At 35.1% G+C, this 26,312-nt stretch overlaps 1 protein-coding gene across 1 annotated transcript; it reads right to left on the reverse strand.

The window, feature by feature from the left end:
• Window positions 1-192: 192 nt before the first annotated feature.
• LOC138715170 (zinc finger protein 454-like) lies at window positions 193-25,315 on the reverse strand. The gene is made up of 8 exons (XM_069847743.1): window positions 25,060-25,315; window positions 21,945-22,039; window positions 21,343-21,471; window positions 18,221-18,300; window positions 17,450-17,565; window positions 13,968-14,107; window positions 11,389-11,453; window positions 193-6,343 (listed from the first exon to the last, which is right to left on the reverse strand). The coding sequence occupies exons 1-8, from the start codon at window positions 25,064-25,066 to the stop codon at window positions 5,395-5,397; spliced, it is 1,581 nt and encodes a 526-aa protein (XP_069703844.1). The 5' UTR covers window positions 25,067-25,315; the 3' UTR covers window positions 193-5,394.
• Between the last annotated feature and the right edge of the window lie 997 nt (window positions 25,316-26,312).

Raw genomic sequence — 26,312 nt, forward strand, 5'->3', positions numbered from 1 at the left:
GGCCAGTTCCTGTCCCCCTTAATTTCTTAAAGAAGTACCTATTAACAAAAATGTTTGAAATGGACAAGATCAGAACTTTCTTCATAGAGAAAACATCTAACATGCAAAACCAATCAAGTGCCTACAAATTCTTTCTTGCCTTGATTTTGAGAGTTTTTTTTTTTTTTTAAAGATAATGCCCAGTGATTTACGCATATTATTTTAATGTATCGAAGTACATATGATATTTCCATGCAGATATTCTGCATCATCATACGATGAAAGAGTAATGGAACAGAGAAAAATTCTCGGGTTTTCAGCTGATTTAAGACGGTCCTTATTCCGTCGGATCCCAGCCAACTAGTCACTCATAACGAGTGCACCTCAGCACATGTGTGGACTTCAGTCCTACATTCATAGACATCTAGGACGTAGTGTAGAGGGCGGCCACTAGAGGGAACCCAAGAGTTGGAGCTTAATCTGAGACGATTCTGTCCGACGCCGGGGTGGGTATCCGGTGTGGCTTAGTGGATAAAGCATCAGCACGTAGAGCTGAAAACCCGGGTTCAAATCCCAGCGCCGGAAAGAATTTTTCTCCGTTCCATTACTCTTTCATCATTCCTACACTAAGCTACCTAAATGTTGAATGTAGTAATGATGTCACACATGTGGAAGCTCAAGAGACATTTGAACAAAATTCAATGGTGACCACAATGATGGGAAGCAATCCTTTATCTTCGAAAGGATGATTTTGGTAAGAGGAATCAAAAGAAGATGATGACAAGGAATGCTTAAGATACCTCTAATAGTGTGGAATGTTTACATGGCTCGTGGTTGTGACTTCAAATAAGGGTAGGACACCACTTTATAAGAATCGAATAACTTGGAACTTTTAATGAATATTGTAACCAATGCAAGAAAATAAATGCAGCATTCGCTCTTCAAGCTACTAGTAATATCTTGAATTAATACATACACAATGATATTCAATTTTCACTTTTTTTTTTTTTTTCCAATAATGATATGTAGCAAGTCTCATTTGTCAGCTCCTATTAAGAAGCAATGATATGAATCGGCATGTTCCCAGTAAGGAACAAGATGCATATAGAACATTACAGGAATGGCAACAGACATGTTTTCCGAATAGATATCCACTTAAGCATTCCATGTTAAATAGTACTGAGGTCTCACTCGAAGGTAGCCCTAATAACATTAATTTCCTATTACAAATATTTCAAGGATTTCAACATTCAGGAACATGGGACATTGTGTTCTGTTGTGTATTAACGCTCAGGGAGGACATTTTCAGCACCTACTATGACAATCTCATAGTATAAAAGTACTTTTTTTTTACTTGTACTTTCTTTATCTTCGAGTGGGACACACTGTATATTATGAAACAAGTTTATAACGTTATACTTCATGGCATGAGTCGCGAGTTTTCCAATTTTGACGAATGGAATAACTGTATAACATTATAAACGTGTTTCATACGTTATTTTCTAGTACAACAGCATAATAAAACAATTAATAAAGAAATAATATCAGATTTGTAATGATGGGTAGTTTGGCATCATGGTCTATGAAGAAAGAGGTTGCTATGACAACAATGATGTATTAAATTACAGCATTGGCAAATCGTTTCATATAAGGTTTGTTCCAGCACGGTTCAGAATCGATTCTGAACTGCCTATTCATGCGCAGTAGCTCAATGTGTTTTCCAACAAGACTAGAACTGATTCCGAACCGATACTGAACTCCCAGTTACCTGTTCTAACATACTTTAAAACTCGTTCAGAACAAGTGAAATTGGTTCTCGATTAAGAGCAGAACTGGGACTTCTGAACGTTGGCGCATGTGCAGATGGTTTAATCTGAAGTTATGGTTAAAATACTTCGAAACTAGGCAGGTTTGGAAGGTGATAGTGATATATTTGATGACGAATTAAGTTCGGAAGACGAATATAATTTTAACATGAAAAGAAATTCTGAAGGCCGTGAAAGAACAGTTCAAGAAACATTCCAACAAAGTAAAATCCCAGACTAGTTCTGACACCATACGCAACTAACACATGCATTGAAAGAAGTTCGGTATTAGTTCAGAACGTGTTCTGAATTGCTTGCTGGAACAAACCTAATGTTAACTTTATGATACATTATACCTTCTTAATAGAAGTCATGACGTTTTAGTTGTCATGGTAATATTTTTACGTCACTAGTACGATAATGTGGCATATTATGCACGATTTTCAATAATCATAAACTGTTTATAATGCTGATGTACAAAAAAAGTTTCATTACATCATTACTTAGTGCGTTAGTTTTAAAATAAATCACTCACAAGAACGTAAAATAATGATTCATGCTAGTTGCTGCATACAGCCTGACTTCGAATCTCCATAAATAATCACATAATGTAAAACCCCCTTTTTAACGAATCTCTGAGGGATTACTTTTTTTCCCTTAAATAGGTGTTTTCCTTAAAAGGGGGTTTACATAAAATGGGGAGAAAAGGCTAAAATAACTAGTACTAACATGCGTATTATATACCAAACATTATAATCATTCAACGAGGATTACAATTATTATTTACAATATTTCATTATAATAGTTTCTGACCCTTTAAATGGTGAGGCACAAAGGTTTTTTTCATTTGGTTGAACCCGAACCACACTGAAAAATGGCACTGAAAATTTCTTCTTTCTTCTTCATTATTCCGTATTACGTAGTTGGAAAACCATGCTTTGTTGCCTTATATGAGAGAGTTATTTGAGGTTTAGCCTCGACATTCTTTATTTTCACTTTCTGTCCGATAGTTAATTTCTTCTGTTTAGTCACCATTAGCATAAACTAACAAAAAAATTGGAAACAGGATCCACACAATTTGTGAGAAGAAAGCAAGCAAAGCAACCACTCTGTGACAGCAACGCAAAGTGAGACCATAAACGACGATAAAGAATAATGTTGCCACGTTACTATTGAAATATACCGGTACTATTGATTATTCAAATCGAGTCGATATTTTGAGCTTCATTATCACAAAATCCAATTAAAAATTATTCTTTAAAAGCGTGATTTTCCTTAAACCACTTTCTTTAAAAGTCTCAAAATCTGTGCTTCAGTGGCTGGCCATGATAATATCTTTGAAAAATATTGGAGTGCAAGAGGTCAAATGACTTTATTGTCAAATGCCTGGCATTAGAAAACAACAACTTTCTTTAAAAGTGGAAATTAATTATATTATAGTCTTATGGTAATTTGGGTGGGACTTAACGGGTTATTCCTTAAAAACGGGAATGTTAAAACGGGATTTTACTGTATTTACCATTTGGACTCGGATGCAGACATTCATATCACATAATATACTTATTTTATTAGAAATTGTTCATGATACTATACACTGTAAATCATGGTGTATATAGATGTTCGTTATAAGAATGTAATTTTAATTTATACAGAATTTTAAATGTTTTGAGAAAATTCTTCAAATGTATAAATAGTGACTTTTATTGTAATCTGAAGATGCCTTAGAGAAAGACAAAAAAACGTTAGTTAAATGAACTTTTTAATCTAAAGATAAGTTATTACACGGAAATTTGAATAAATATTCATGTTAGTGTAAAATAAAAGCTTCTTACGATATTTGCGTGATATGTGAATCAAAAGAACCATTCTGGCAATTAATATAATATTTGAAAATCTTATCACCAGTGTGACTAGATTTGAGTTCTTGAAGGTAATAATTTAGTGCAAAACTTTTCACAGTTAGCAGGAGTAATTGCCCTTACTTACTTACTGGCTTTTAAGGAACCCGGAGGTTCATTGCCGCCCTCACATAAGTCCGCCATTGGTCCCTATCCTGAGCAAGATTAAACCATTCTCTATCATCATATCCCACCTCCCTCAAATCCATTTTAATATTATCTTCCCATCTACGTCTCGGCCGTCCACACCTGTGGAGTAACGGTCAGTGCATCTGCCTGCAAAACCAGGTGGCCCGGGTTCGAATCCCGATCGGGGCAAGTTACCTGGTTGAGGTTTTTTCCGGGGTTTTCCCTCAACCCAATAGGAGCAAATGCTGGGTAACTTTCGGTGCTGGACCCCGGACTCATTTCACCAGCATTATCACCTTCATATCATTCAGATGCTAAATAACCTAGATTTTGATACAGCGTCGTAAAATAACCCAATGGAAAAAAAAAAAAAAAACGTCTCGGCCTCCCTAAAGGTCTTTTTCCCTCCGGCCTACCAACTAACACTTTATGGAGTAATTGCTGCCCTACAACATCTATTGCAAATTTATTCAATACCTTTATATAATTCAAATTTCCAAAGTATCGCATACACTTTTGAGTGGCTTCACGTCTAGATGAACTGAAGCATATTGTTGAAGATGAGAATGCTGAACAAAATTTTTCTCACACAGGTCGCATTTAATGTGTAAGTTGAGGAGTGATTAAGTAGGTGGTATTTTTTTCTCTAACTCTTCTCGCAAACATTACATTTGAGTCTTACCACTTGTGTAAGTGAATATATCCTCTCGAAGGTGACAAATAACTGCAAAATTCTTCTCTTAAGGGTATATGTACATGAACAAACAACGACAAATATTATTGGAAAATGCAGGTTCTAAATTTCTAAAATTTTATAAGAAAATGAACTCACAATTGAACAAAAATTACAAGGTACCAGAACAAGACTTATTAGAACTTAAATATCTGATAAAAGTATAAAAAAGTTACTACTAATATATTTTAGAATTCACTTTTATTTTAAGTTAAATTTTCCAAAATTTGAAAATTTTCACACATATTATTTCATAACTCCACAACCATTAGATAGAATTCTGAAATTTTGTACACTGATTTAACATGTATTTATGCAAAAGGCAGACTACAATAACGCCCATTTCTTTGAAAATAGAAAAATTAGGTCACAAAACATTATGTAAATTTTAATATATTTTATATTGGACAAATAAAAAATTAATTGTATTAAAATAAACAACTCTACATGTCTGAGAGTAGTCTACTTTTCAGAAATAAGTGTTTATTACATGCAGAAAAAATATTAAATATGTTAGAGAGACCATAACAATGGTATGGTTACCAAATAATGTAACTGCAGAAATTTTTTTTTCATATTTTGATAAAACTGGTTTGAAAAATATTATTAGTAACCTTTTTTAATACTTTTATCAGATATTTAAGTTCTAATAAGTCTTGTTCTGGTACCTTGTAATTTTTGTTCAATTGTGCGTTCATTTTCTTATAAAATTTTAGAAATTTAGAACCTGCATTTTCCAATATTTGTCGACGTTCGTTCACGTACATATACCCTTAAATGTCACATTTGCTTGTCTTCCCAGCCGAGTCAACTAACAGATATTTTCAAAGACGACAATTCGTTACAAAACTTAACACTTAAACAGTTTATCTGCTGTGTGAGTCAATGAATGACGTAGTAGATGGTTTTTCTTCCGAAAAGTCTTCTCACAAATGCCGCATTTGGAAGTCTTAGGTGCTGTATGAACTAATCTATGTTGTCGAAAATTATCAAGACGACGAAAGTTTTTATCACAAATATCGCATTTGAAAGGCTTGTCATCCGAGTGAACTGATACATGTTTCTGAAGATGTTCACGTCGCCTGAAACACTTCTCACAAACATGGCACTTGAAAGGCTTCTTGCCTGTATGGATTGAAGAATGACCTAGCAGACCTTGTCGATATCTGAAGCTCTTCTCACAGATATCGCATTTGAAAGGCCTAAGATCTGTGTGAACTGCGTAATGACGTTGCAGATTTCGCAGATACCTGAAGCTCTTCTGACAAATATCGCATATGAAAGATCTATCCACTGTGTTGTCTGCGGACTTATCATCCCTGTGAATTGATGCGTGTTTCTGAAGATGTTGTCGTCGCCTGAAATTCTTATGACAAATATCACACTTGAATGGTTTATTATCCGTATGGGTTAAAGCATGACTACGAAAATTTTGCTGATGTGTAAAACTCTTGCTACAAACATTACATGTAAAGGGTTTTTCACCCATGTGGATCAATATATGTTGTCGAAGATTATAAAGTATAGAAAAACATTTGCCACAAAAATCGCACTTGAAGGATTTCAGCTGTCTGCAGTGATAAAATTTGTGTATCCTCAAACGTCGCGGTGAAATGAATTTTTTGCCGCAAGATTCGCAGTGTAACACCTTCTGAGCTGAAAGTTCGTCACCAAAATCACCAACATATTCCATTTCCTTTGTATAAGTATGTCTCTCTATGACACTCATAGAGCACTGTTCCAAGTTGTCACATGTGATAATATCTTGCATGTCTTCATTGTACTGCGGCTCCACTGGCCTGAAAATTCATAAACTTGTGGTCACATGACTTACAGTAAATGTTATGGTTAATAGAAAGTGGCATGCAAGTCTCTTGTGATATTACATTATTTATTCTCTAAATTCTGAATGTCTAGACTTTGAAGAGGTGGAAAAATTCAAATATCTTGGAGCAACAGTCACAAATATAAAAGATACTTGGGAGGAAATTAAACGCAGAATAAATATGGGAAATGCCTGTTATTATTCGGTTGAGAAGCTTTTATCATCCAGTCTTCTGTCAAAAAAATCTGAAAGTTAGAATTTATAAAACAGTTATATTACCGGTTGTTCTTTATGATTGTGAAACTTGGACTCTCACTTTGAGAGAGGAACACAGGTTAAGGGTGTTTGAGAATAAGGTGCTTAGGAAAATATTTGGGGCTAAGAGAGATGAAGTTGCAGGAGAATGGAGAAAGTTACACAACACAGAACTCCACGCATTGTATTCTTCACCTGACATAATTAGGAACATTAAATCCAGATGTTTGAGATGGGCAGGGCATGTAGCACGTATGGGCGAATCCAGAAATGCATATAGAGTGTTAGTTGGGAGGCCGGAGGGAAAAAGACCTTTGGGGAGGCCGAGACGTAGATGGATTTGAGGGAGGTGGGATATGATGATAGAGACTGGATTAATCTTGCTCAGGATAGGGACCAATGGTGGGCTTATGTGAGGGCGGCAATGAATCTCTGGGTTCCTTAAAAGCCAGCAAGTAAGTAAGGTTTAAATTAATATTACTGATATACCTATGTATGGATCAGAATCCAATCAGTGTAAGTCATCAAATGGAGGAAAAGAGGAAATCAGGGTTTAATTACATTGCTTATTCCAAATCCCATTAAGATTTAAAAATTAAATAATCAGTTATTCATGTATGACAATAATTGAAGTACAGCTCGATTCAACATTACTGGCCCCTGTCCTTGGTTGTTTGGCTAGTGAGCGACCTGTGTGTTGCGTCATAGGAAAGAAATTTAATCACAAATGTGCATAGGAGGAGAAAAGGGAAGCGGTAGAAGGAAAATAATATCTATGCTCGTAGCTGAGGGACACTCATGTCAAGAAAATATAAGTCATCATGACATTGTTTAGTCAACAGACGTAGTGGTTATAACGGGATGTGTGGTAGGATATTGTGTTTTTAAGGTGGAGTGTACCACAACCACGACATGATAAGAAGGAAGTGTTAGATGTTATGACTGCGCGGCCTGATCTGTGTGACCCAGCTCACCAGTAGTGATGAGTAACTCACTCTTAGTATATCTACTTACATTTTGCAGGGGGGCTGCAAAAGGGTATCTGTCGGATACAGGGGAGAGAGCCATTAATCCTTCCCATTGAAGGCTTTAAGGAACCAACCTGGACAAATACCCAATGTCCCATCCCTGCCTTCCCGTGGTGCAGCTGTTAGTAAGCATAATTTTACGAGCTGAACTAAAGGGAGGGGCTACTCATCAATTAGCACTAGTCAGCTTGATGAGTTAATGACTGAATTTGGTATAATTTTCCTCTATTCAATACTTAATTCCCTCTTTACCCTTTCCTATCCAATCCTCTGACTGAACTCTTACTTTCTTCGACCCAGACGCCATTAGAGCATTCGAGGCCTAGGGGTTCATTTCACTTTCCTTCCTCCTCTTTCTACTTTTCTGTTCCTAGTGCTGACCTGCTATGGCACTAAAATCGTCCTCCAGTGGCTTAAGGAGGGAAAGCTGGTGATCAACAAGATCTCCCAGCTAGGTCCAATGGACACGTCGACCAACAGCAGGTGTGGTCCTCCAGACATTCTGGGGGTTGTGTGTGAATGAAGTAGCCACCAAAACGTTAAAATATGGTGTTCACTTAAATTGGCTACAACTTGCCATTTTCACCCTCAAAATCTGTGCTTCAGTGGCTGGCCATGATAATATCTTTGAAAAATATTGGAATGCAAGAGGTCGAATGACTTTATTGTCAAACGCCTGGCATTAGAAAACAACAACAACAATTTTTTACAGGGGCCAAAATCTCTGAATCAAGCTGTACGTAACTTAGTACATACTTAGGCCACGTGTGCACAGAATCAGACACGGCACGACGTGACATTTTGTCCGATGGTATTTGTCTCCCATTGATTTCTTATGATGTGGTGCACACAGAATCAGATGCAGCGCGACTGTCGTGAGCAGACATGGAGAGACAACATCGAATAACTACTTAAAGTTCGTCACAAGGAGACTGTCTGATAGCTGCAGTGTACTGCACATGCGTTAGTGGCTATGATTGCACGCTTTCACTATTCACGAATACTATTGTTGTGTAATGTACATTATTCATAATGGAGCTCGATGCAGATAAATTAGTTGTTTTAGTACAGGAAAGATACCTTCAGTACAATCTTTGTAACAATAACACGACAATGTGGTTTATAAAAATATCTGAGAAATTGCAAATGAGATGAAAGCACCACGTGAATAATAATTGATGATAATAATTTGTAGTAGGCTTACTTCTCTGCTCTATACTATCACTCATTATTGATTTAATATATCATTTTTCTTTATCGTGAGTCATGAAGTAGTCATAAACATACAAAATAAGGTTTGTGAAGTATGTTAGTAGTATTTAAATTTAAGACTCTTTCAATCATATAGATTTTTAGGTGTATTAGGCGTCCTTAGGAAATAATAACCAAATACAATAGAATTTCTCATATAGACAGTCCCCTTTCATTGACGCCATTTTCTAGCCTAGGCCAGTTTTCCAAACCCACACAGCCAGCAAATCAGTTATCACAAGCAGATTGTGTTAGGCTGCCGCAAGGCATTGTAAAGCAAAATGTGACATTGTGCCACGTGGTGTCATATCTGATTCTGTGTGCCACAGAGTTCTTTCAACAATTATGTCACAACTTTATTCAATATTTATATAAATGGCTTACCCTCCCTATTAGAGGAATCAAACATGAAAACAGCACTATTTGCAGATGATATAGTTTTGTGGACTTCCGGATCTTACAGACATAGAGACAAAATTCAAAATTCTGCTCTTAACGCTCTAAATCAACTACATGAACGGAATATATCAAATTTGATGACACTCAATTTAAGCAAAAGTAACTACCAAATATTTTCACTCGGTAAAAAAGAAAGAGAATTCAATATCCAAAACAATGGCCAACACCTTCCTAGGACTTATGAATCCAAATATCTTGGAGTTATTTTCGATAGTAAGTTAACATGGAGCAACCATTTGAAATACATTTCTGAAAAAGTTCGTAAAAGATTCTCCCTTCTAAAAAGACTAGCAGGAAAGAAATGGGGATGCTCTAGGAATACTTTGAACACTACATACAAAATGTTTATACGGCCAGTGCTAACATACTGCGGAGAAATTTTGATTACTTCACCTTTCATAAACGACATAGAATATGTTCAAAACCAAGCTCTCAGACTCATTACTGGTGGAATCAAAACAACTCCAATAGATTCTATGAGATTCCTCACTAATATTAACAGCATCAAAATGACAATAGAAGAAAAAGCACTGATTCAATATGAAAAACTTATCAGATTACCAGGAAACAATTGGCATTCATACAGTCCTCTCTGTAGATTGAAAACTCAAAAAAGTTTCATATCCATTGTTCAAGAATTAAAACAGAAAATCAATATCCCGAATTTAAAAGAAAACTTACAAATTAAACCAAACCCTTTAACTCTACTAAATATAGAATATAATCTAAATTTAACAGAAGAAATATTGAAATCAGAAGTAAACACTGAAATACTGAAACAATTGTCTTTAGAGACAATTAATATTAGGTACTCTCCACAAAACTGGCTTCATTTATACACCGATGGATCTTTGATATCCAGAGAACAAGGTGCCGGTGCAGGTGTTACGTGCTGTCTCTTCTCACTTTATAGATCACTTGGATATGGAACAACAAGTTTTGATGGTGAAATCATTGCAAGAAGTGAATGTCTCAGGAATCTTCTATGCCACATCAATAAATTTAGGAATGCAGTTATATTGTCAGACTCCAAAGCAGCTATTCTATCAATCGTCTCTAAACACACACCTTCATCTCAAACAGCAGAAATAACTAAAATGCTCTCTCAATTAATATCACTCAATAAAAGAATTGTATTCCAATGGATACCATCCCATTGTGGAATCCTGGGAAACGAGAATGCGGATGCTTTAGCAAAGAAGGGCAGCACTGCTACTTACAGACCTGTTACTAAATCTATGTATTACTCTGTGAAGAGATTTATTAAATCTACAAACTTACACTTCAACAAACAAAAATTGATAACACAATCCCAAGGGAAAAAATGGAACTATCTGCATCAAAATCCACAGTTAATTCCCGATTTACCACGAAAATCGTCTGTGGCTGCATTTAGATTGGCAACAGGCCATGATTGTTTGGCTAAATACCTGCATAGAATTGAAATATATCAGTCCCCTAACTGCCCATTGTGCAACTCAAACCAAGAAATGGATTCGGAACACCTCAAAATCTGTGCTTCATTGGCTGGTCATGATAATATCTTTGAAAAATATTGGAGTGCAAGAGGTCAAATGACTTTATTGCCTGGCATTAGAAAACAACAACAACAACAACAGCAATTATGTCAGGCTTCAGTGATCTTGTCTTAAGGTGGAGCAACATTGTAAGCACTCTAGGCCATTCTAGGTTTCAATAACTGACAAGTTGGTTACATGTACCAGATATTTAGCTGTTCAGCTTGCATGCCTAATGTGGTGAGACAGAGTAACGTTTAGGTGCTGACGTGAAACATGAGAGTTTTAAAATAACATAGGCTACCAAAATCTTAAAACTAACTTTCCTTAAAAATAAAATCACTTTCACGAAACTCTAGTGATAGCACATGAACTAACTATTCTTTTAAGTTATGAATTTTATCTGTCCCTTCGTCCTAAGTCTTAAGTGGATAATAACTGTTTCTTCATTTTCTATTTATTAAATAATGAAGAACAGGAACATGTAAGCTCACGCACAATATTCTCACCTTTCATTCAAGTTGTCATCTGAAGTTGCCTCCTCCTTCACAGCATTTACATTCCACAATTGTTCCTAAAAAGAAAGAAATATTTTATTATCATACAGTAAATGTACCACAAGAATTGTGATGGAGAGTTCCACGATCAGGGACAGAAGGACTAAAGGGTGTAACAGATAAATACGTAGTTATATAGCTGAAATTTTTACTAATAAAAATCAATTTCTTTAAAAATATGGAACATGATCAATTTGAAACAAGTTTTGTAGTCCATAACTTAAGCCATTTCTACAGTTAATCTTTAATGACGTCAATTGTCAAATATATGTTATATATAAAATAAAAAGTAACAATAATAGATACATTGTAAATGATGACAAATTCCATCTATTCATATATTTTACACAGTAAACTTGCAAAGGTGTTATTTTGGCAACCTTGTGATGAATTTTATGCAACTGCATTCCAACCCATTTCTCTGTTTGCAAATTCAAAACACTCCAATCCTAGTCATTTAACATACTGTAGTTACGCCAAAATAATAATACATCTTGATTATACAACTTCGGAATATGTATGACAACACTTTCTTGTGTTAAATTCTAACATACCTTGTTTATATGTTTCGACCTATTTATGGGTCATCCTCAGAACCACCGCCAAGACCAACAACGACCAGTTCTGAGGATGACCCATAAATAGGTCGAAACATGTAAACTAGGTACTTTAGAATTTAACACAAGAAAGTCTTATCATACATATTCCGAAGTGATAATTTCAGTTCAGAGAGGAAAAAAAAAAAACTGTAAACTTAAGACATTTCGCAATAATTCTGTTTCTTTCTTCTTCTTCTTATGGATTATATGAGGAGACAAAGAAGAAAGCAGAAAATAGCAAAAGATTGAAAAATGCTGAGTTTGCAGTGAAAGACCTGCCCTCGGGCAGAATCCTAAATGATTCAATGTATCTAATGCTTTAGAGTTAACAGTGAAGCTATTCTCTTTCTTGCTTCCCGATATTTGGAGGTGATATCTTGAAAATTCTCGAGTGCTTCACAATGTTTCAAATGTTCCATGTCCATTTCTTCATGTTTGGGGCATAGGAGGCAATTCGGCAATTTACAACTACTTTTTAATGGACACCACAGTTTTGTGAGTTGGTGGTTGTATCGTCGTTTCTCAACCTATATATGGTATGGAGGGCCACCTCTGCCACTGGCCAACGGACCCATCGGGAGGATTGCCATGCCCAGTCCAACCATATTCCCTATCTGCCACATAAGGAACGTTTCACCGCCATGTCAGGTCAGCAGTGGGCGCTGTTATTACAGCATTTCCTCTGTAGTATATGAAATCATTATTCTGCCATGACTCGGTCCCCAGAGCCTTGTTAGTATCGTCGCAACGCTGTTATTCCCGGTGTGACTCCTCCCCTTTGCTTACGTCTTAGGAAGTCATGGCTCAATAAAGTCTATGTAGGTAGTATCGTTCGCCATTTTTGTTCTTTCATTGCTGAGCTACCAGACGAGGGATCTATTTGCGACACTGTTAAACATTATCATGTCGTAGCTCCTATGATAATAAATCAAACGCACTGTAATTCAGCAAATAATTGGGCGGCAAATAACGTCCTCGTGTGCTTTCTGCGAACGCCAACGAAAGAGCCAAAATGGCGGGCGATTATATATTAAGTATTTATCAGCCTTAGGAAATGCTTTACATCTTCATCAGCGAATCACAAGACGCACAAGTTTAAATGTAGCCAACCTTCAACGTGATTGGCTGCCAGAAATTAGAGCGACGGGACTATAGAAAGAGGTTGCACCACGAGAAGGTGAGGATGGAATTTGGATAGGATAGGTAGTTGGTTACTATTGCTATCCCTTGCAACCCAATTTTTATTTATCTCAAAGCTCATTTTTATGACTTAACTCCCTTTACCCAAACACCATCGAATTAATCACGAAAAACCCAGCTAAAGTCTGATTTGCTTGAAAATCTAGAAATCTGAGTGACAATGACGATAGTGGAGGGGAAGAAGAGATATCGCCTGAATAGCGTGTTCACATGAATCAGCAGAAACTCCATGAGGTTTTTGATACAAGAAAATGACACTTCATTCCCGGACATCGTCTTACATTGGAGAATTAGAATGGAGATCAGAAAAAAAAAAAAAAATGCTGGTAGTAAAGTAGTAAAAAACAGACTTTTTTCAAAGAATATAAGGTCAACACAAATGGGATGGATTATCCTCCTTTTTCGATTAACTGTTCCACCTCGCACTTTGATTACAATGGATAATCGAGGTTCTACTGTATATCAATGATATAAAGACAATAATAAGTACTTATTTTACAAATTATTCAATATTATTGTTTCTTCTAGTTCTCGAGCTTCAAATCTGGCAGCAGTGGTTCAATCTTACAGATGTGATTATGTCTTCGAACTGAATATAAGTCCAGCAACTGTTACAATAATTTTTATATTACCAGATATTACAAAACAATGAAATACCTGAAATAGTTCAGGCTCTTTATGTGTTCAGTACAAGAACCCAGAATAATTAACTTAAAAATTAACATAACTTACCTTAATATAAATCTTGGATGCTGGAGATGTAACATTGTCATTTATTTCATATTTTAAGTCTGATGGTGCTGCAAAACCGCCACATGCTGGTTCACACTTCAGTGGGTCATTTTGCAGATTGTGGATGAATGATTCAACGTCTATAACAAATTACGTTGAGTTTTGAAAAAGTAACATATTACAATGTTAACGAAAAATAACTCCACAATTGAGGCACTCCCTGGAATAGCAACTTAATGGGTGAAAAATGGGCAGAACAGAGAAAATTTCTCTCTGGCACCGGGATTCGAACCTGAGTGTTCAGCTTAATGTGCTGACGCTTTATCCACTAAGCCAAACCGGATTCAAATTCTGATATCTCTCTGTTTCCCTTTGGTGGTCTACCCTCATCTATGTACTGTGTCACAGAATGTGACAGTGGCACAATGTCCAACACTGTGTACAGAGATGCACTCATTATGAGTGAATTCAGAATTTGAAACCGGTGTGGCTTAGTAGATAAAGCATCAGCACGCAGAGCTGAAAACCCGGGTTTGAGTCCCAGAGAAAGAGAATTTTTCTCTCTTCTACCCATTCTTCACCATATGGTAATGCAGAATTCCTGCACAGAAATAGCTTATGTACTTCAGTACATCATAGTAATAACTCAATGGGTATTATGACATTTTTCCGTTTGCAACATTATACTGAATTCTTAATAACACAGCTCCCACTGAAAAAATATTATTTCCCTCCAAGAAACACAGCATCCTCTACAAACATTTGAATGTCATCCTGCACAATTATGTTATAGGCTAGGAGATCTAAAATGTTTGATGCTCTGTATCTCAAATTCAAGATTTCGTTGTTAAATTCTTGTTCCAGAAAATGTCTCAATTAATTAACATAAAGTTCTGCCACTTAAACATACAAAAACATGCTCAAATAAAAAATGAAAAACAGAAATTAGAACATCGAGTACAAAATTCCATTATAAATGGACTAATATATATTACTTACAAATGGCTTTTAAGGAACCCGAAGGTTCATTGCCGCCCTCACATAAGCCCGCCATCGGTCCCTATCCTGTGCAAGATTAATCCATTCTCTATCATCATACCCCACCTCCCTCAAATCCATTTTAATATTATCCTCCCATCTACGTCTCGGCCTCCCTAAAGGTCTTTTTCCCTCCGGTCTCCCAACTAACACTCTATATGCATTTCTGGATTCGCCCATACGTGCTACATGCCCTGCCCATCTCAAACGTCTGGATTTCAAGTTCCTAATTATGTCAGGTGAAGAATACAATGCGTGCAGTTCTGTGTTGTGTAACTTTCTCCATTCTCCTGTAACTTCATCCCGCTTAGCCCCAAATATTTTCCTAAGCACCTTATTCTCAAACACCCTTAACCTATATTCCTCTCTCAGAGTGAGAGTCCAAGTTTCACAGCCATATAGAAGAACCGGTAATATAACTGTTTTATAAATTCTAACTTTCAGATTTTTGGACAGCAGACTGGATGATAAGAGCTTCTCAACCGAATAATAACACGCATTTCCCATATTTATTCTGCGTTTAATTTCCTCCCGAGTGTCATTTACATTTGTTACTGTTGCTCCAAGATATTTGAATTTTTCCACCTCTTCGAAGGATAAATCTCCAATATTTATATTTCCATTTCGTACAATATTCCCGTCACGAGACATAATCATATACTTTGTCTTTTCGGGATTTACTTCCAAACCGATCGCTTTACTTGCTTCAAGTAAAATTTCCGTGTTTTCCCTAATCGTTTGTGTATATTCTCCTAACATATTCACGTCATCTGCATAGACAAGAAGCTGATGTAGCCCGTTCAATTCCAAACCCTGCCTGTTATCCTGAACTTTCCTAATGGCATATTCTAAAGCGAAGTTAAAAAGTAAAAGTGATAGTGCATCTCCCTGCTTTAGCCCGCAGTGAATTGGAAAAGGATCAGATAGAAACTGACCTATACGGACTCTGCTGTATGTTTCACTGAGACACATTTTAATTAATCGAACTAGTTTCTTGGGAATACCAAATTCAATAAGAATATCATATAATACTTCCCTCTTAACCGAGTCATATGCCTTTTTGAAATCTATGAATAACTGATGTACTGTACCCTTATACTCCCATTTTTTCTCCATTATCTGCCGAATACAAAAAATCTGATCAATAGTCGATCTATTACGCCGAAAACCGCACTGATGATCCCCAATAATTTCATCTACGTACGGAGTTAATCTCCTCAAAAGAATATTGGACAAAATTTTGTACGACGTCAACAAAAGTGATATTCCTCGAAAGTTACCACAGTTGGTTTTGTCCCCCTTTTTAAAAATAGGTACAATTATGGACTCCTTCCATTAATAATATATATAATTATTTTAATTTAATTTAGAAAATCAACAATTCATATCATATCTAGAAATGCTGCAACCTCAAAAAGATTACAAAGAAAACTAAACTTTTATTTCCTTGCATTATTTTCAGCTTACATGTCACTCTTCTTTTAGAAAAAAAAAAGTAACACTGTTTCTTTAAATATCTAACATAATTATATATTCTTGAAGAAGAAATATTATTAGACTGAGTAATATGACTGTGGACATCATCACCATCTTAAAGAGCATGTGTTGAACTCACACAGGACAAACATTTCATATGTAACCTTTTGTGAGAACAATTTTAGAACTCGGCAACATCTTTGAAATCACACTTCGATTTATAAAGGAGTTAAGACTTTCAAATCAGATATTTGCGAGAGATGTTTTGGATCACTGGATCATCTCTGGCAACACACGTCAGTCCATATAGCTTACAAGCTCTTCCAATGTGACATTTATGGAAAAAATTTTGCTCTAAATTATGTTCAAGACATTCTAGAAAAGATAACAGATTTATCTGAAACTTTATTTATAAATATTGCTTATGAAAAACTTCTTCACTGTGTGGTTTGAGGTAAGTTGTTCAAAGTATAGTGGGTTATTTTACGATGCTGTACCAACATCTTAGGTTATTTAGCATCTGAATGAAATGAAAGTGATAATGTTGGTGAAACAACTCTGGGGTCCAGCACCGATAGTTACCCAGCATTTCCTCATATTGGGTTGAGGAAAAAACCTCAACCAGGTAACTTGCCCCAACCGGATTCGAATCCAGGCCATTTTGTTTCACGGTCAGACACGCTAACAGTTACTCCACAGATGTGGATGGCAAGTTGTTGAAAATGGTCATACATATGGTCACAAATTTTGCACGTAAATGGCTTATCACGTGTATGAACTGAAGTGTGTTGTTGAAAATGATCACGACATGTAAAACTCTTACCAAAAAATCTGTATTTGACTTCGGTCGTAAATAACTACGACATCTGTGTTTCTACAGACATTGTTGTGAAGTGAAATTTTGTTACAAAATTCGCAATTTAATTGAATCTGAGCTAAATATTTGTCTCGAAAATTACAAAACTCACTTGTTTCCTTTGCATGTGTTTGTTTAAGTACCACCTCAGCAAAGCGTTGTACAGTATTCTCACTTGAACTAATCTCTTGTCCTCTCGCATCTTCCTTCCAAATCGTCTGCATGAACCTGTAAATTCGTAATCCTGTGGTCATACAACTAAAACTACAGTCACAGTTCATACAACAATCATTCATATCTCTTGTGACAATTTAGAAATCACTGACATTGATAATTTTTTTGTTTTGAATGGAAGTTAATAATGTGTTGATATACAGGACTTTATTTATAACCTTTGATCAATTACATGGTGTTTTAAGTCTTGACTACATGTGTCACAACAGGGGCGGTGCCTATAGGCCTATTTCAACTCCACTTCCTAAAATTTGTATAAAATCTTACCTTAAGGATTGAGTTCATATATGTTCTGTATTTTACAGGATCATCCCTCATTACGAGGTTGTGTTCCAGCATCCTGATAACTTCTTCGGGGTGCAGAATTGTCCTGTGTTTTGTGGATTTGCATTTAACATTCTTATCTCAAACTTAAAACAAATAATTGACAAGAAATCGATAGCTCTCGTTCATAAAAATGTCTTACCAATTCGCAAAGCTGTCATGTTGCGAGAACAGTGCCACTAGCGTACATGGTAATAACTATTCGATGAACTCCTTATGGTAAACGAAAATAATAGGTTATCTGTAGAAACTGTGAAAGCTATGCTTATTGTTACAGCGTTTTCAATAAGGACTGAGTGGAATTATACAAACAAATTATCTTTACCTGTTACTCAGATCATCATTCAACGTTCTCATTTCTGACTTCAGTTCATTCGTGAAATCGTCCACACTGCATGATTCCTCCTGAAGAATAAAAATTGAATCACGATACAGGAAGTACAATAAAGAACTGAGGCAGAGGTATTGCACAAATGGCATAAAGAAAGAAAGAAAGAAAGAAAGAAAGAAAGAAAGAAAGGCAAAAAGAAAGAAAAATAAATTAAGAAATAAATAAATGAATGAATAAATGCATAAATAAATAAATAAATGATTAAATAAATAAATAAATGCATAAATAAATAAATAAATAAATAAACAGACGGACAGTAAGTAAATAAGTAAATAAACAAACAAAAAAAATAAATAAATCGATGGCCCAGTTCAAAAGGTAAACAACTCAAAATTTAAAGGTCTGAGAAATCTGAATTTTAAAGCTTTATGTTGCTGTGAAAAATCAAAAGAATCGTTGGAATTACTACTGGGTCATTCCACACAAAATTTTAAGAATATGCCAGCGATGTCATGAATTTTTTTGGGCTTTTAATATAATAATATTATTATGAAAATAAATTAAACTGCCAACTATGACTGCCATATAATTAATATTTTAGTCATATGGATGACTGAAAAATGGGTGGCAACATGTTATCCATCATTTAAAACATTCTAGACACCCTATATGAAGTGTCATTCATGCGAATTTCATTTGTATTAAAGAAAATCCTATTCCTAATCCATCTCCCAAGTTTTATGACGTTATCTAAAAAAAATCTGTGAATAAAATTAAATTAATAAAATTATTAATCTTTGTTCTGACGGTCGAAAATCGCTTGCTGTGTGTGTGGCGGTGGCAGCGTTCGCGAGACTTCATAACGATGAGTAATCTCAAACGACCGTCTCCCTGACCTTGATCACGCAACATTCTGTATGACAGGAGAGCCTACCTGCTGAGCTCCTTTGTTCCGGTGAGTTATTTTTATTAAAAACTGACATGATATTTAAGTCTACATTCTGAAATTTTCACAGTGGAATCAATATACCCTAAAGAATTAAACACATGTTTTTTCGTCTGTAAAAATGAGGTGCATTTTGTGTTCTATATTTTTTTTAATTATTTTACGGTGGGTAACTATTTAAAAAATTATATATTTTTTTCATTTTAAGGCATTTGTAAACAAGGCTCTCCTTTTTCGAATTGCATTGAAATTATTTTTCCACCTTCCTTTAAATAGTAAGAAAACTTCAATGAATGAAACCGTGTTCTTTGCTAAACCAATATTTTAAATGCTGATTGCTGCCAAACTACAAAAGATATAAATATAATATTGCGTGAAATTCATATTTAGAACATACTAAATAACCTACTAAAATATTTTTAATTTTTGAGACATCATGGTTCAAAAACATACTTTTTTGCATGGAATGACCCTACTCCAATTCTGTTAATGATGTTTTATATACATATACTATAAGTTTCAAATTAGATTTTCCACAGCAACATGAAGCTTTAAAATTCAGGTTTCCCAAAACTCTACATTTTTAATTGTTTTCCCTTTTGAAATGGGTCGTCAAAATAAACAAATAGCCTAATTAGGTAAATAAAGGAATAAAAATAAACAAGTAAATAAATGAATAAATGAGTAAGCTGAATTAATGAATACACAGCTTATTGATAAAACAGACAAAACAGTCCTATAGTAAATGAGTACACTGGAAATTCTGAACACGAAAAACAATATAGAAAAAACAGCAAATCAATATAGAAGAAAATAAAATACGAATTTAAAGTAACCAGAAACTTTTCTGTTTATTTTAATTTCTTCTGGCAGAGTGTTAAAGTGATTTTCTGTGTAATGATAAAAATAAACATCTTCAGATAAAGTCATCACAAGCTAGCTCCTCTACATTTATCGCAATTCTTTACCTTAGCTATTTTTTTTAAATGGTTATTAAAGACGATACACTAGCCACAGAAATAAGTAGTGTCAGTGGAATTAGTGACATGGGGTGCTATTCATAGACATTTTGCTAGCCTGCGCTACGAGCGTGCTAAACTAGCCCCGGCTATCGACTGGTTACTTGTACAGGAATCATATCATATCATCTTGCTAACACTGGTTTATGAATACGAAAAATGTTAGTTCGCTGATCATCCACCGGAAGCCCGCGCTAAGAATGTCTATGAATACGGCCCATGAAGATTATATTCTAAGTCCCAGGATTCCCAACAAAATACCTGTCATTGTCCTCACAGTTAGAGCAAACCTCAGAAAAAAAGTGACAAGGGAATTTATAGAATATCTGTAATTGAATGAAAAGTTCATTTTTTCGGTTTGTTATTACTGTGATGTGAATTTTTAACGAATTCCCCCTTATTTATAAGTATTGTGATTATGAATGAGAGTGAAATAAATTTAATGTAATTTATGTGTTGTATTAGTAATTATTATTGTTTCTTTATTTAAAGATTCCTGAAAAGATTCTTCAGACAACTGCATCAACTATTTTAAAATCTTCATTGAACATCATCAAACACCATCTCTATTCATCTTTATAATATTCAGTGTATATTATTTATTTTTCAATACTTGCTTATTGTATTGATAGCTACCACATCTTGTTGCAGATCATTAAATTTTTTTAAATTTTATTATCCATATTTCTAACATTTACATTTTTTTTTTTTACTTGATTTGGACAGCTATCAATATGATGATACTACTACTTGAATACATACCATATATCTCTACAAGTATTACAATGGAATTACGAGCAAATGCTGGGTAACTTTCGGTGCTGGATCCCGGACTCATTTCACCGGCATTATCACCTTCATTTCATTCAGACGCTAAATAACCTAGATGTTATACAGCATCGTAAAAAAAATACAATGGAATTACTGTGTTTCATCTGAATGATTCGTTGCTAAGAGAGTGACATTTAAATAGAGTGATATGTGGCTAATAAGAAAGACAGGTTATAGATAAAAATCAATAAACTCACACAGGAATTCTTTTCATTCCCAGAAATTGGTAATTTAACATGAAAGTTACACTCATGCAACATGTTTCCCCATCCTAAGAAGCATTCAGGAAATAGGAAAAGAGTCGAATTCAATACACTCACCACAGCTTCAAATTTAAACACTGGAAGTGACTTCATATCTTCATTTTCTTCACATTTTATTACTGATACGAATTCATAACTCAGGCTGCAAGGATCTATCTTCGACTCCATCACATTCACTTCCTTTTCCTGCAAATCAAATATGACAAATGAGTAATTAAAAATTTCCGATAGGCTAATTCTCAGAAAACATGACAGTTTCAGCCCTTGCTAATTAGGCCTACGTTTTTAGCAACAAAGAATTTTTTCTTTTTGTACAAAAGGTTACACATTAATTTATTTGTCATAAGTTTTATTATTAAAGGTAGGATCATTGTCCTGGCCTATCCATCAAAGTACCTGTAATCTTAAATTCCACTAAAATGTTTTACCTTTTATTTCTACCCATATCTGGTAGCCACATTTGCTGCCCAGCACAGCAAGTTCATTTGGGTGAAATGCAAATCTACAGACTTTTTTTTTTTTTCAAAAATTTGGAACACATTTAATTTTTATACTTCTCAATTAGTGAAATTCTGTGAGAATCAAACATACAGCAGTCTCTAGCAGAAGAAACAATCTTTGGAGATTGTGGAATTTACCAAATATATGTAATTGCTTACCGAACACAGAAGATTATCCTCTTCTTCACATAGATCATTACTCTCCGGAGATATTGTATTGATATCAGATTCTGTTTTAATCTTATTTATGAGACCTGAAAAGCAAATATATTATGGTTATTTTTTCTGTCTGCTTCATAACTGCTATGTTACAATGCACTTAGCTATGCCCACAACATTTTTCTACATCAGTTTATTTAAGATTACAAGGATTTACCTGTCAGTGACACCTACATTTCATGTAAAGAGTAACTAGGTATATAATTAAGGTTACCAGATGTTAAAAATATCGAAGAGTGACATTTTACTGCAGCTGATAATACAAGTAACTTAATAATAATGTATTAATACAGTGTAGCCCATATATGTAACTCATAGTATAATTAAATAATTATTTTTCAACATTTTAATGAATATTTATCATTATATTTGTTATAGGTAATTTACAATATTGTGTCATTTAATGTGACAATTCAATAGGTCCTAAAAAACACATTTTCATTACGTAACATTTGGATTACTATTGTGACAGCAGGGAGTCAATCACCCGTCCCACAGAGGGAAGGGCACGCGTGGAAGGAACAAGGCGCACGGAGAGCGAGGAGGCCGCAGTCACGCAAACTGGAGGGGACGGACATAAGGGGAACGACGGCATGCTGGACCATGGCAGAGAGGGGGAAGTAAAGCAGCTGCGACTGAGGGGGGAAATCCAGAGAAGTTTCGGGAAGTGCCCTCCTCTCAGTGTCTGTAGATTGTTCACGAAATCGTAGTTTCTGGAAAGTGTGGTTTAACTAATAAATACGGACGCGAGGAGAAGATATTTTCAGTTTTTCGTCAGCAAGCCAGTCAGTCCTGTGTAGCAGTGAAGCCAGCTTCGAGACCGGAGTTCGACTTGAGTGTGTCCGCAACTGTAGGAGCGTCCTGACCAGTGCGGCGTATCCGGAGCCTTTGGTTCGAGTGCAGTGGACCGCAGTTGGGGGACCTGAGTTCGAAGTTCAGTGGACTGACTCTTGCAAGTCCTGGGTTCGATATTATGTGAACTTGAGTGACTGAGCTAGAAGAACTAGCCAAGGCAAACGAACTGAGAACTGACAGTTTTGTTTTGTAAATAGTGCTTTGTGAACATTAGTTGAGACTAGCAGTACATTGTTTTCAATAATCCAAGTGTACTGTCATTGTCGTCTGTGGAGTGCGATAATGAATACTGTGTTACTGTGTGGAGTGCAAATCCCATTGTTGACGGGAGTGTTTAAATTCAATTATAGAAAGTGATTATTGTTGAAACAATAAAAGTTACATTATTGTTTGAATTAAAAGTTACAATATATAAACATCAAAATACAAACTTATAATGGTAGGACAGTATTAACTTAAATCTGCACACCCCTCAAGTCTGAACATTGTGCGTGGTGCATTTGTTCCGTGTCGTTCGAGAATTTCAATTGCACTTAGAAATGGGTAATATCTTTAAAAGCGGGACATTAAGTGTCCGATGACAGGTATGAGAGGGACATGTGAAAATTTTCTGAAAATCGGGAATATCCTGCCATATCGGGGCATCTGGAAACTCTTTATGTGCGTTTGTTCATATTCTGTAGGCCTATGTAAATAGTTAGTTGCGCTCTTAGACCAATCTTCGATATCGCCCCACACCACACACAGGACTGATGTCTGATTTAAGTTTCTTTATGAGTTAGATAGGTTAAACGAGGGGATAGCTAAGCGACATTAAGCCGAGATATGTGACAAAGTTAGTGGGTTTTTGTTGTTTAATCATGGTACAAAAACATGTCTGAAGCTCAGAAGTGATACCAACATGGCACCAGTTATGAGGCAACTAGGCCAGGAGATAATGGGGTAGGGTGGCCTGTTGAGGGAATTATTTAAGCAATATGAGGCTAAGAAATTGTGTAGTGTGGGGAGATACCGACGTTACAGTTAACTTGCATATGTATCTGGAAGGAGGAAAGGAACTGGCCACTCTACCCCATTACCTCCTGGCTTAGCTGCCTCAGGAGTGATGCCTTATTGATGTCACTTATGAGGTTCAAACCTGTCTTCAGACAGTTGACTAAACAACAACTTATCTGAAAACCTAGTCTATACGCGTTGATAATCAGGGATAGGGAGTTTTAACAAGTTTGATTGTGAGGATTTATGACTGACGTCATTGTCAGCTAATACACAACCCTTTCTCCCTCTCTAAGAGAGATCTGTGGTTCATGTAACGAAAACTGTTACTGTAGTAATGTTATACTGGCATAATCTGGCACTTAGCGCATCCTCTCACCACTGTTGCTGTTGTAACTGTTGCTTAGCCATGGTACCTACTTTGATCAAAGGTTAGGCCTATATAATAAAATAATTGAAAAATACCCAAATTTGGAAAATTTTAGTATCAGACATTTCAAGAATAGCGTTAGGAATTTAATTTTTAAAGAATGTATGTTGATTTAATATGTGTATATATTTGTATGATGTAAATTGTTAAAATTGAAATTGTATTTTTAAAGTTAATTTATTCCTATATTTTTTTTCTTGACCCACTTTGTGTCAAATAATTATCTTCGTTTGTGTTACGTATGTGTTTAGACAACTCCCTGAGCACGAGTTTTAACTCCTTCAGGGAAGAATTAAGACTGTATTTTTGTACATGTTATTTTATTAACAATAAACAACAATAAACAACTGTCACTCACTAGTAATGTGTATTCGACCCTCATAAAACAACAGTAGTAGTAGTAGTAGTAGTAGTAGTAGTAGTAGTAGTAGTAGTAGTAGTAGTAGTACGGTAGTTTATTATTCTCCATATACAGAAGCAGCAGATATTCAGATTATCGGTAATTTGCTAGGAGACGTCGTTGCATATAGACCACTTTTACAATAAATCTAACCTTAAAGTATACAACGTATACTAAAACACTAACCTAACGTAACGTAACGTAACCTGTCACAGATTAAGGAAAAGGGTGCAATCCATGTTCTGGAGTTTATCCAAAGTGGTCTATATGCAACGACGTCTCCTAGCAAATTACCCAGATTACCCAACATATATGCAGTAATGTTGTGCTATCATTACGAATAGTAGAATTCACACAAAAAGAAACAATAGTACCTTTCATATTCAAAATTGTTCCCCTTACTCCTCCTTTGAATTCTTGCAAAGACTGGAACTTCCATTCAAATCTACGCGTAAGTTACACTGAGTAGAGCTGAACTAAAAAAAAGAGTCATATGTCTCCTCATAAATAGAATAAAACATTAAACACATTACGTACAAGTATTTCAGGGGTGGAATCTAGTAAACATATTTCACCAATCCCCCAACAACAAAATGAATAATTTTTTCCTACTTTCCATCACTGTAGCGATCACATTGCAGTGACTACACTACGTGAATCAAATAATTAAAAAAAAATTATTAGAAGGATGTATAGTTACTGCATTCGCTTTACTAATATTCAAAATTTCAAAATAAGACTTACATCCTTCATCAGGGATCAGAAATATGTGATCAGGCTTTTACATTCATTTTCAGGCCTCACCTAATTTTTTGTAAAATTCTTCCTGGTTATTATTTGTTTGTTATGTAAATTCCTAGGGCCATTACTAAATTACTTTTTATATGGCAGTACTCTGTTCTTGCCACTATACATAAATTGTAAAATGTAGGTTAATAATTGCAATTTTTTGACGAAGCCAAAACGTGTATTTGTTTTATGATGAATAAAAAAATTGAATTAGAATTTTGAATAACTTTCCTCATTTTATTAACTTTATACTTCAACTAATTCTTCACCTGAGAAAATTATTTTTTTTTTATAAACCACCAATTTCCAATGCTGCTGTACTGTTTCACAAAAATAAAGGAAAAACTAGGCTACATTAGACGGAAATGGCCACATCATAAGAATAAACCGTACCTACTTTCTTCTTGCGCTGTTATAAATATTTTTTAATTGAAATAATAAGAACCACACTGAAATGAATGTTTACAGTTTACTAACATTCATTATAAGTTCGTTACAGAATACGTTCTTCAAGAAATGAGACTCTCTTAATTATTGAGCAATGCATATTGAATATATTTTTCTTAGAATCGACAGTGAGAGAATGAATAATGGAGAAAAGAAAAAAGAATGAAACAGGTCTGCACAACAGAGAGAATGAATAATGGAGAAAAGAAAAAAGAATGAAACAGGTCTGCACAACAGAGAGAATGAATAATGGAGAAAAGAAAAAAGAATGAAACAGGTCTGCACAACAGAGAGAATGAATAATGGAGAAAAGAAAAAAGAATGAAATAGGTCTGCACAACAAACGTACTGTACCAGTAAATAAAAAATTGTGAAAGTTACAAAAATATAA

The sequence above is a fragment of the Periplaneta americana genome, chromosome 2, assembly GCF_040183065.1.
Source record: "Periplaneta americana isolate PAMFEO1 chromosome 2, P.americana_PAMFEO1_priV1, whole genome shotgun sequence".
NCBI lineage: Eukaryota > Metazoa > Arthropoda > Insecta > Blattodea > Blattidae > Periplaneta > Periplaneta americana.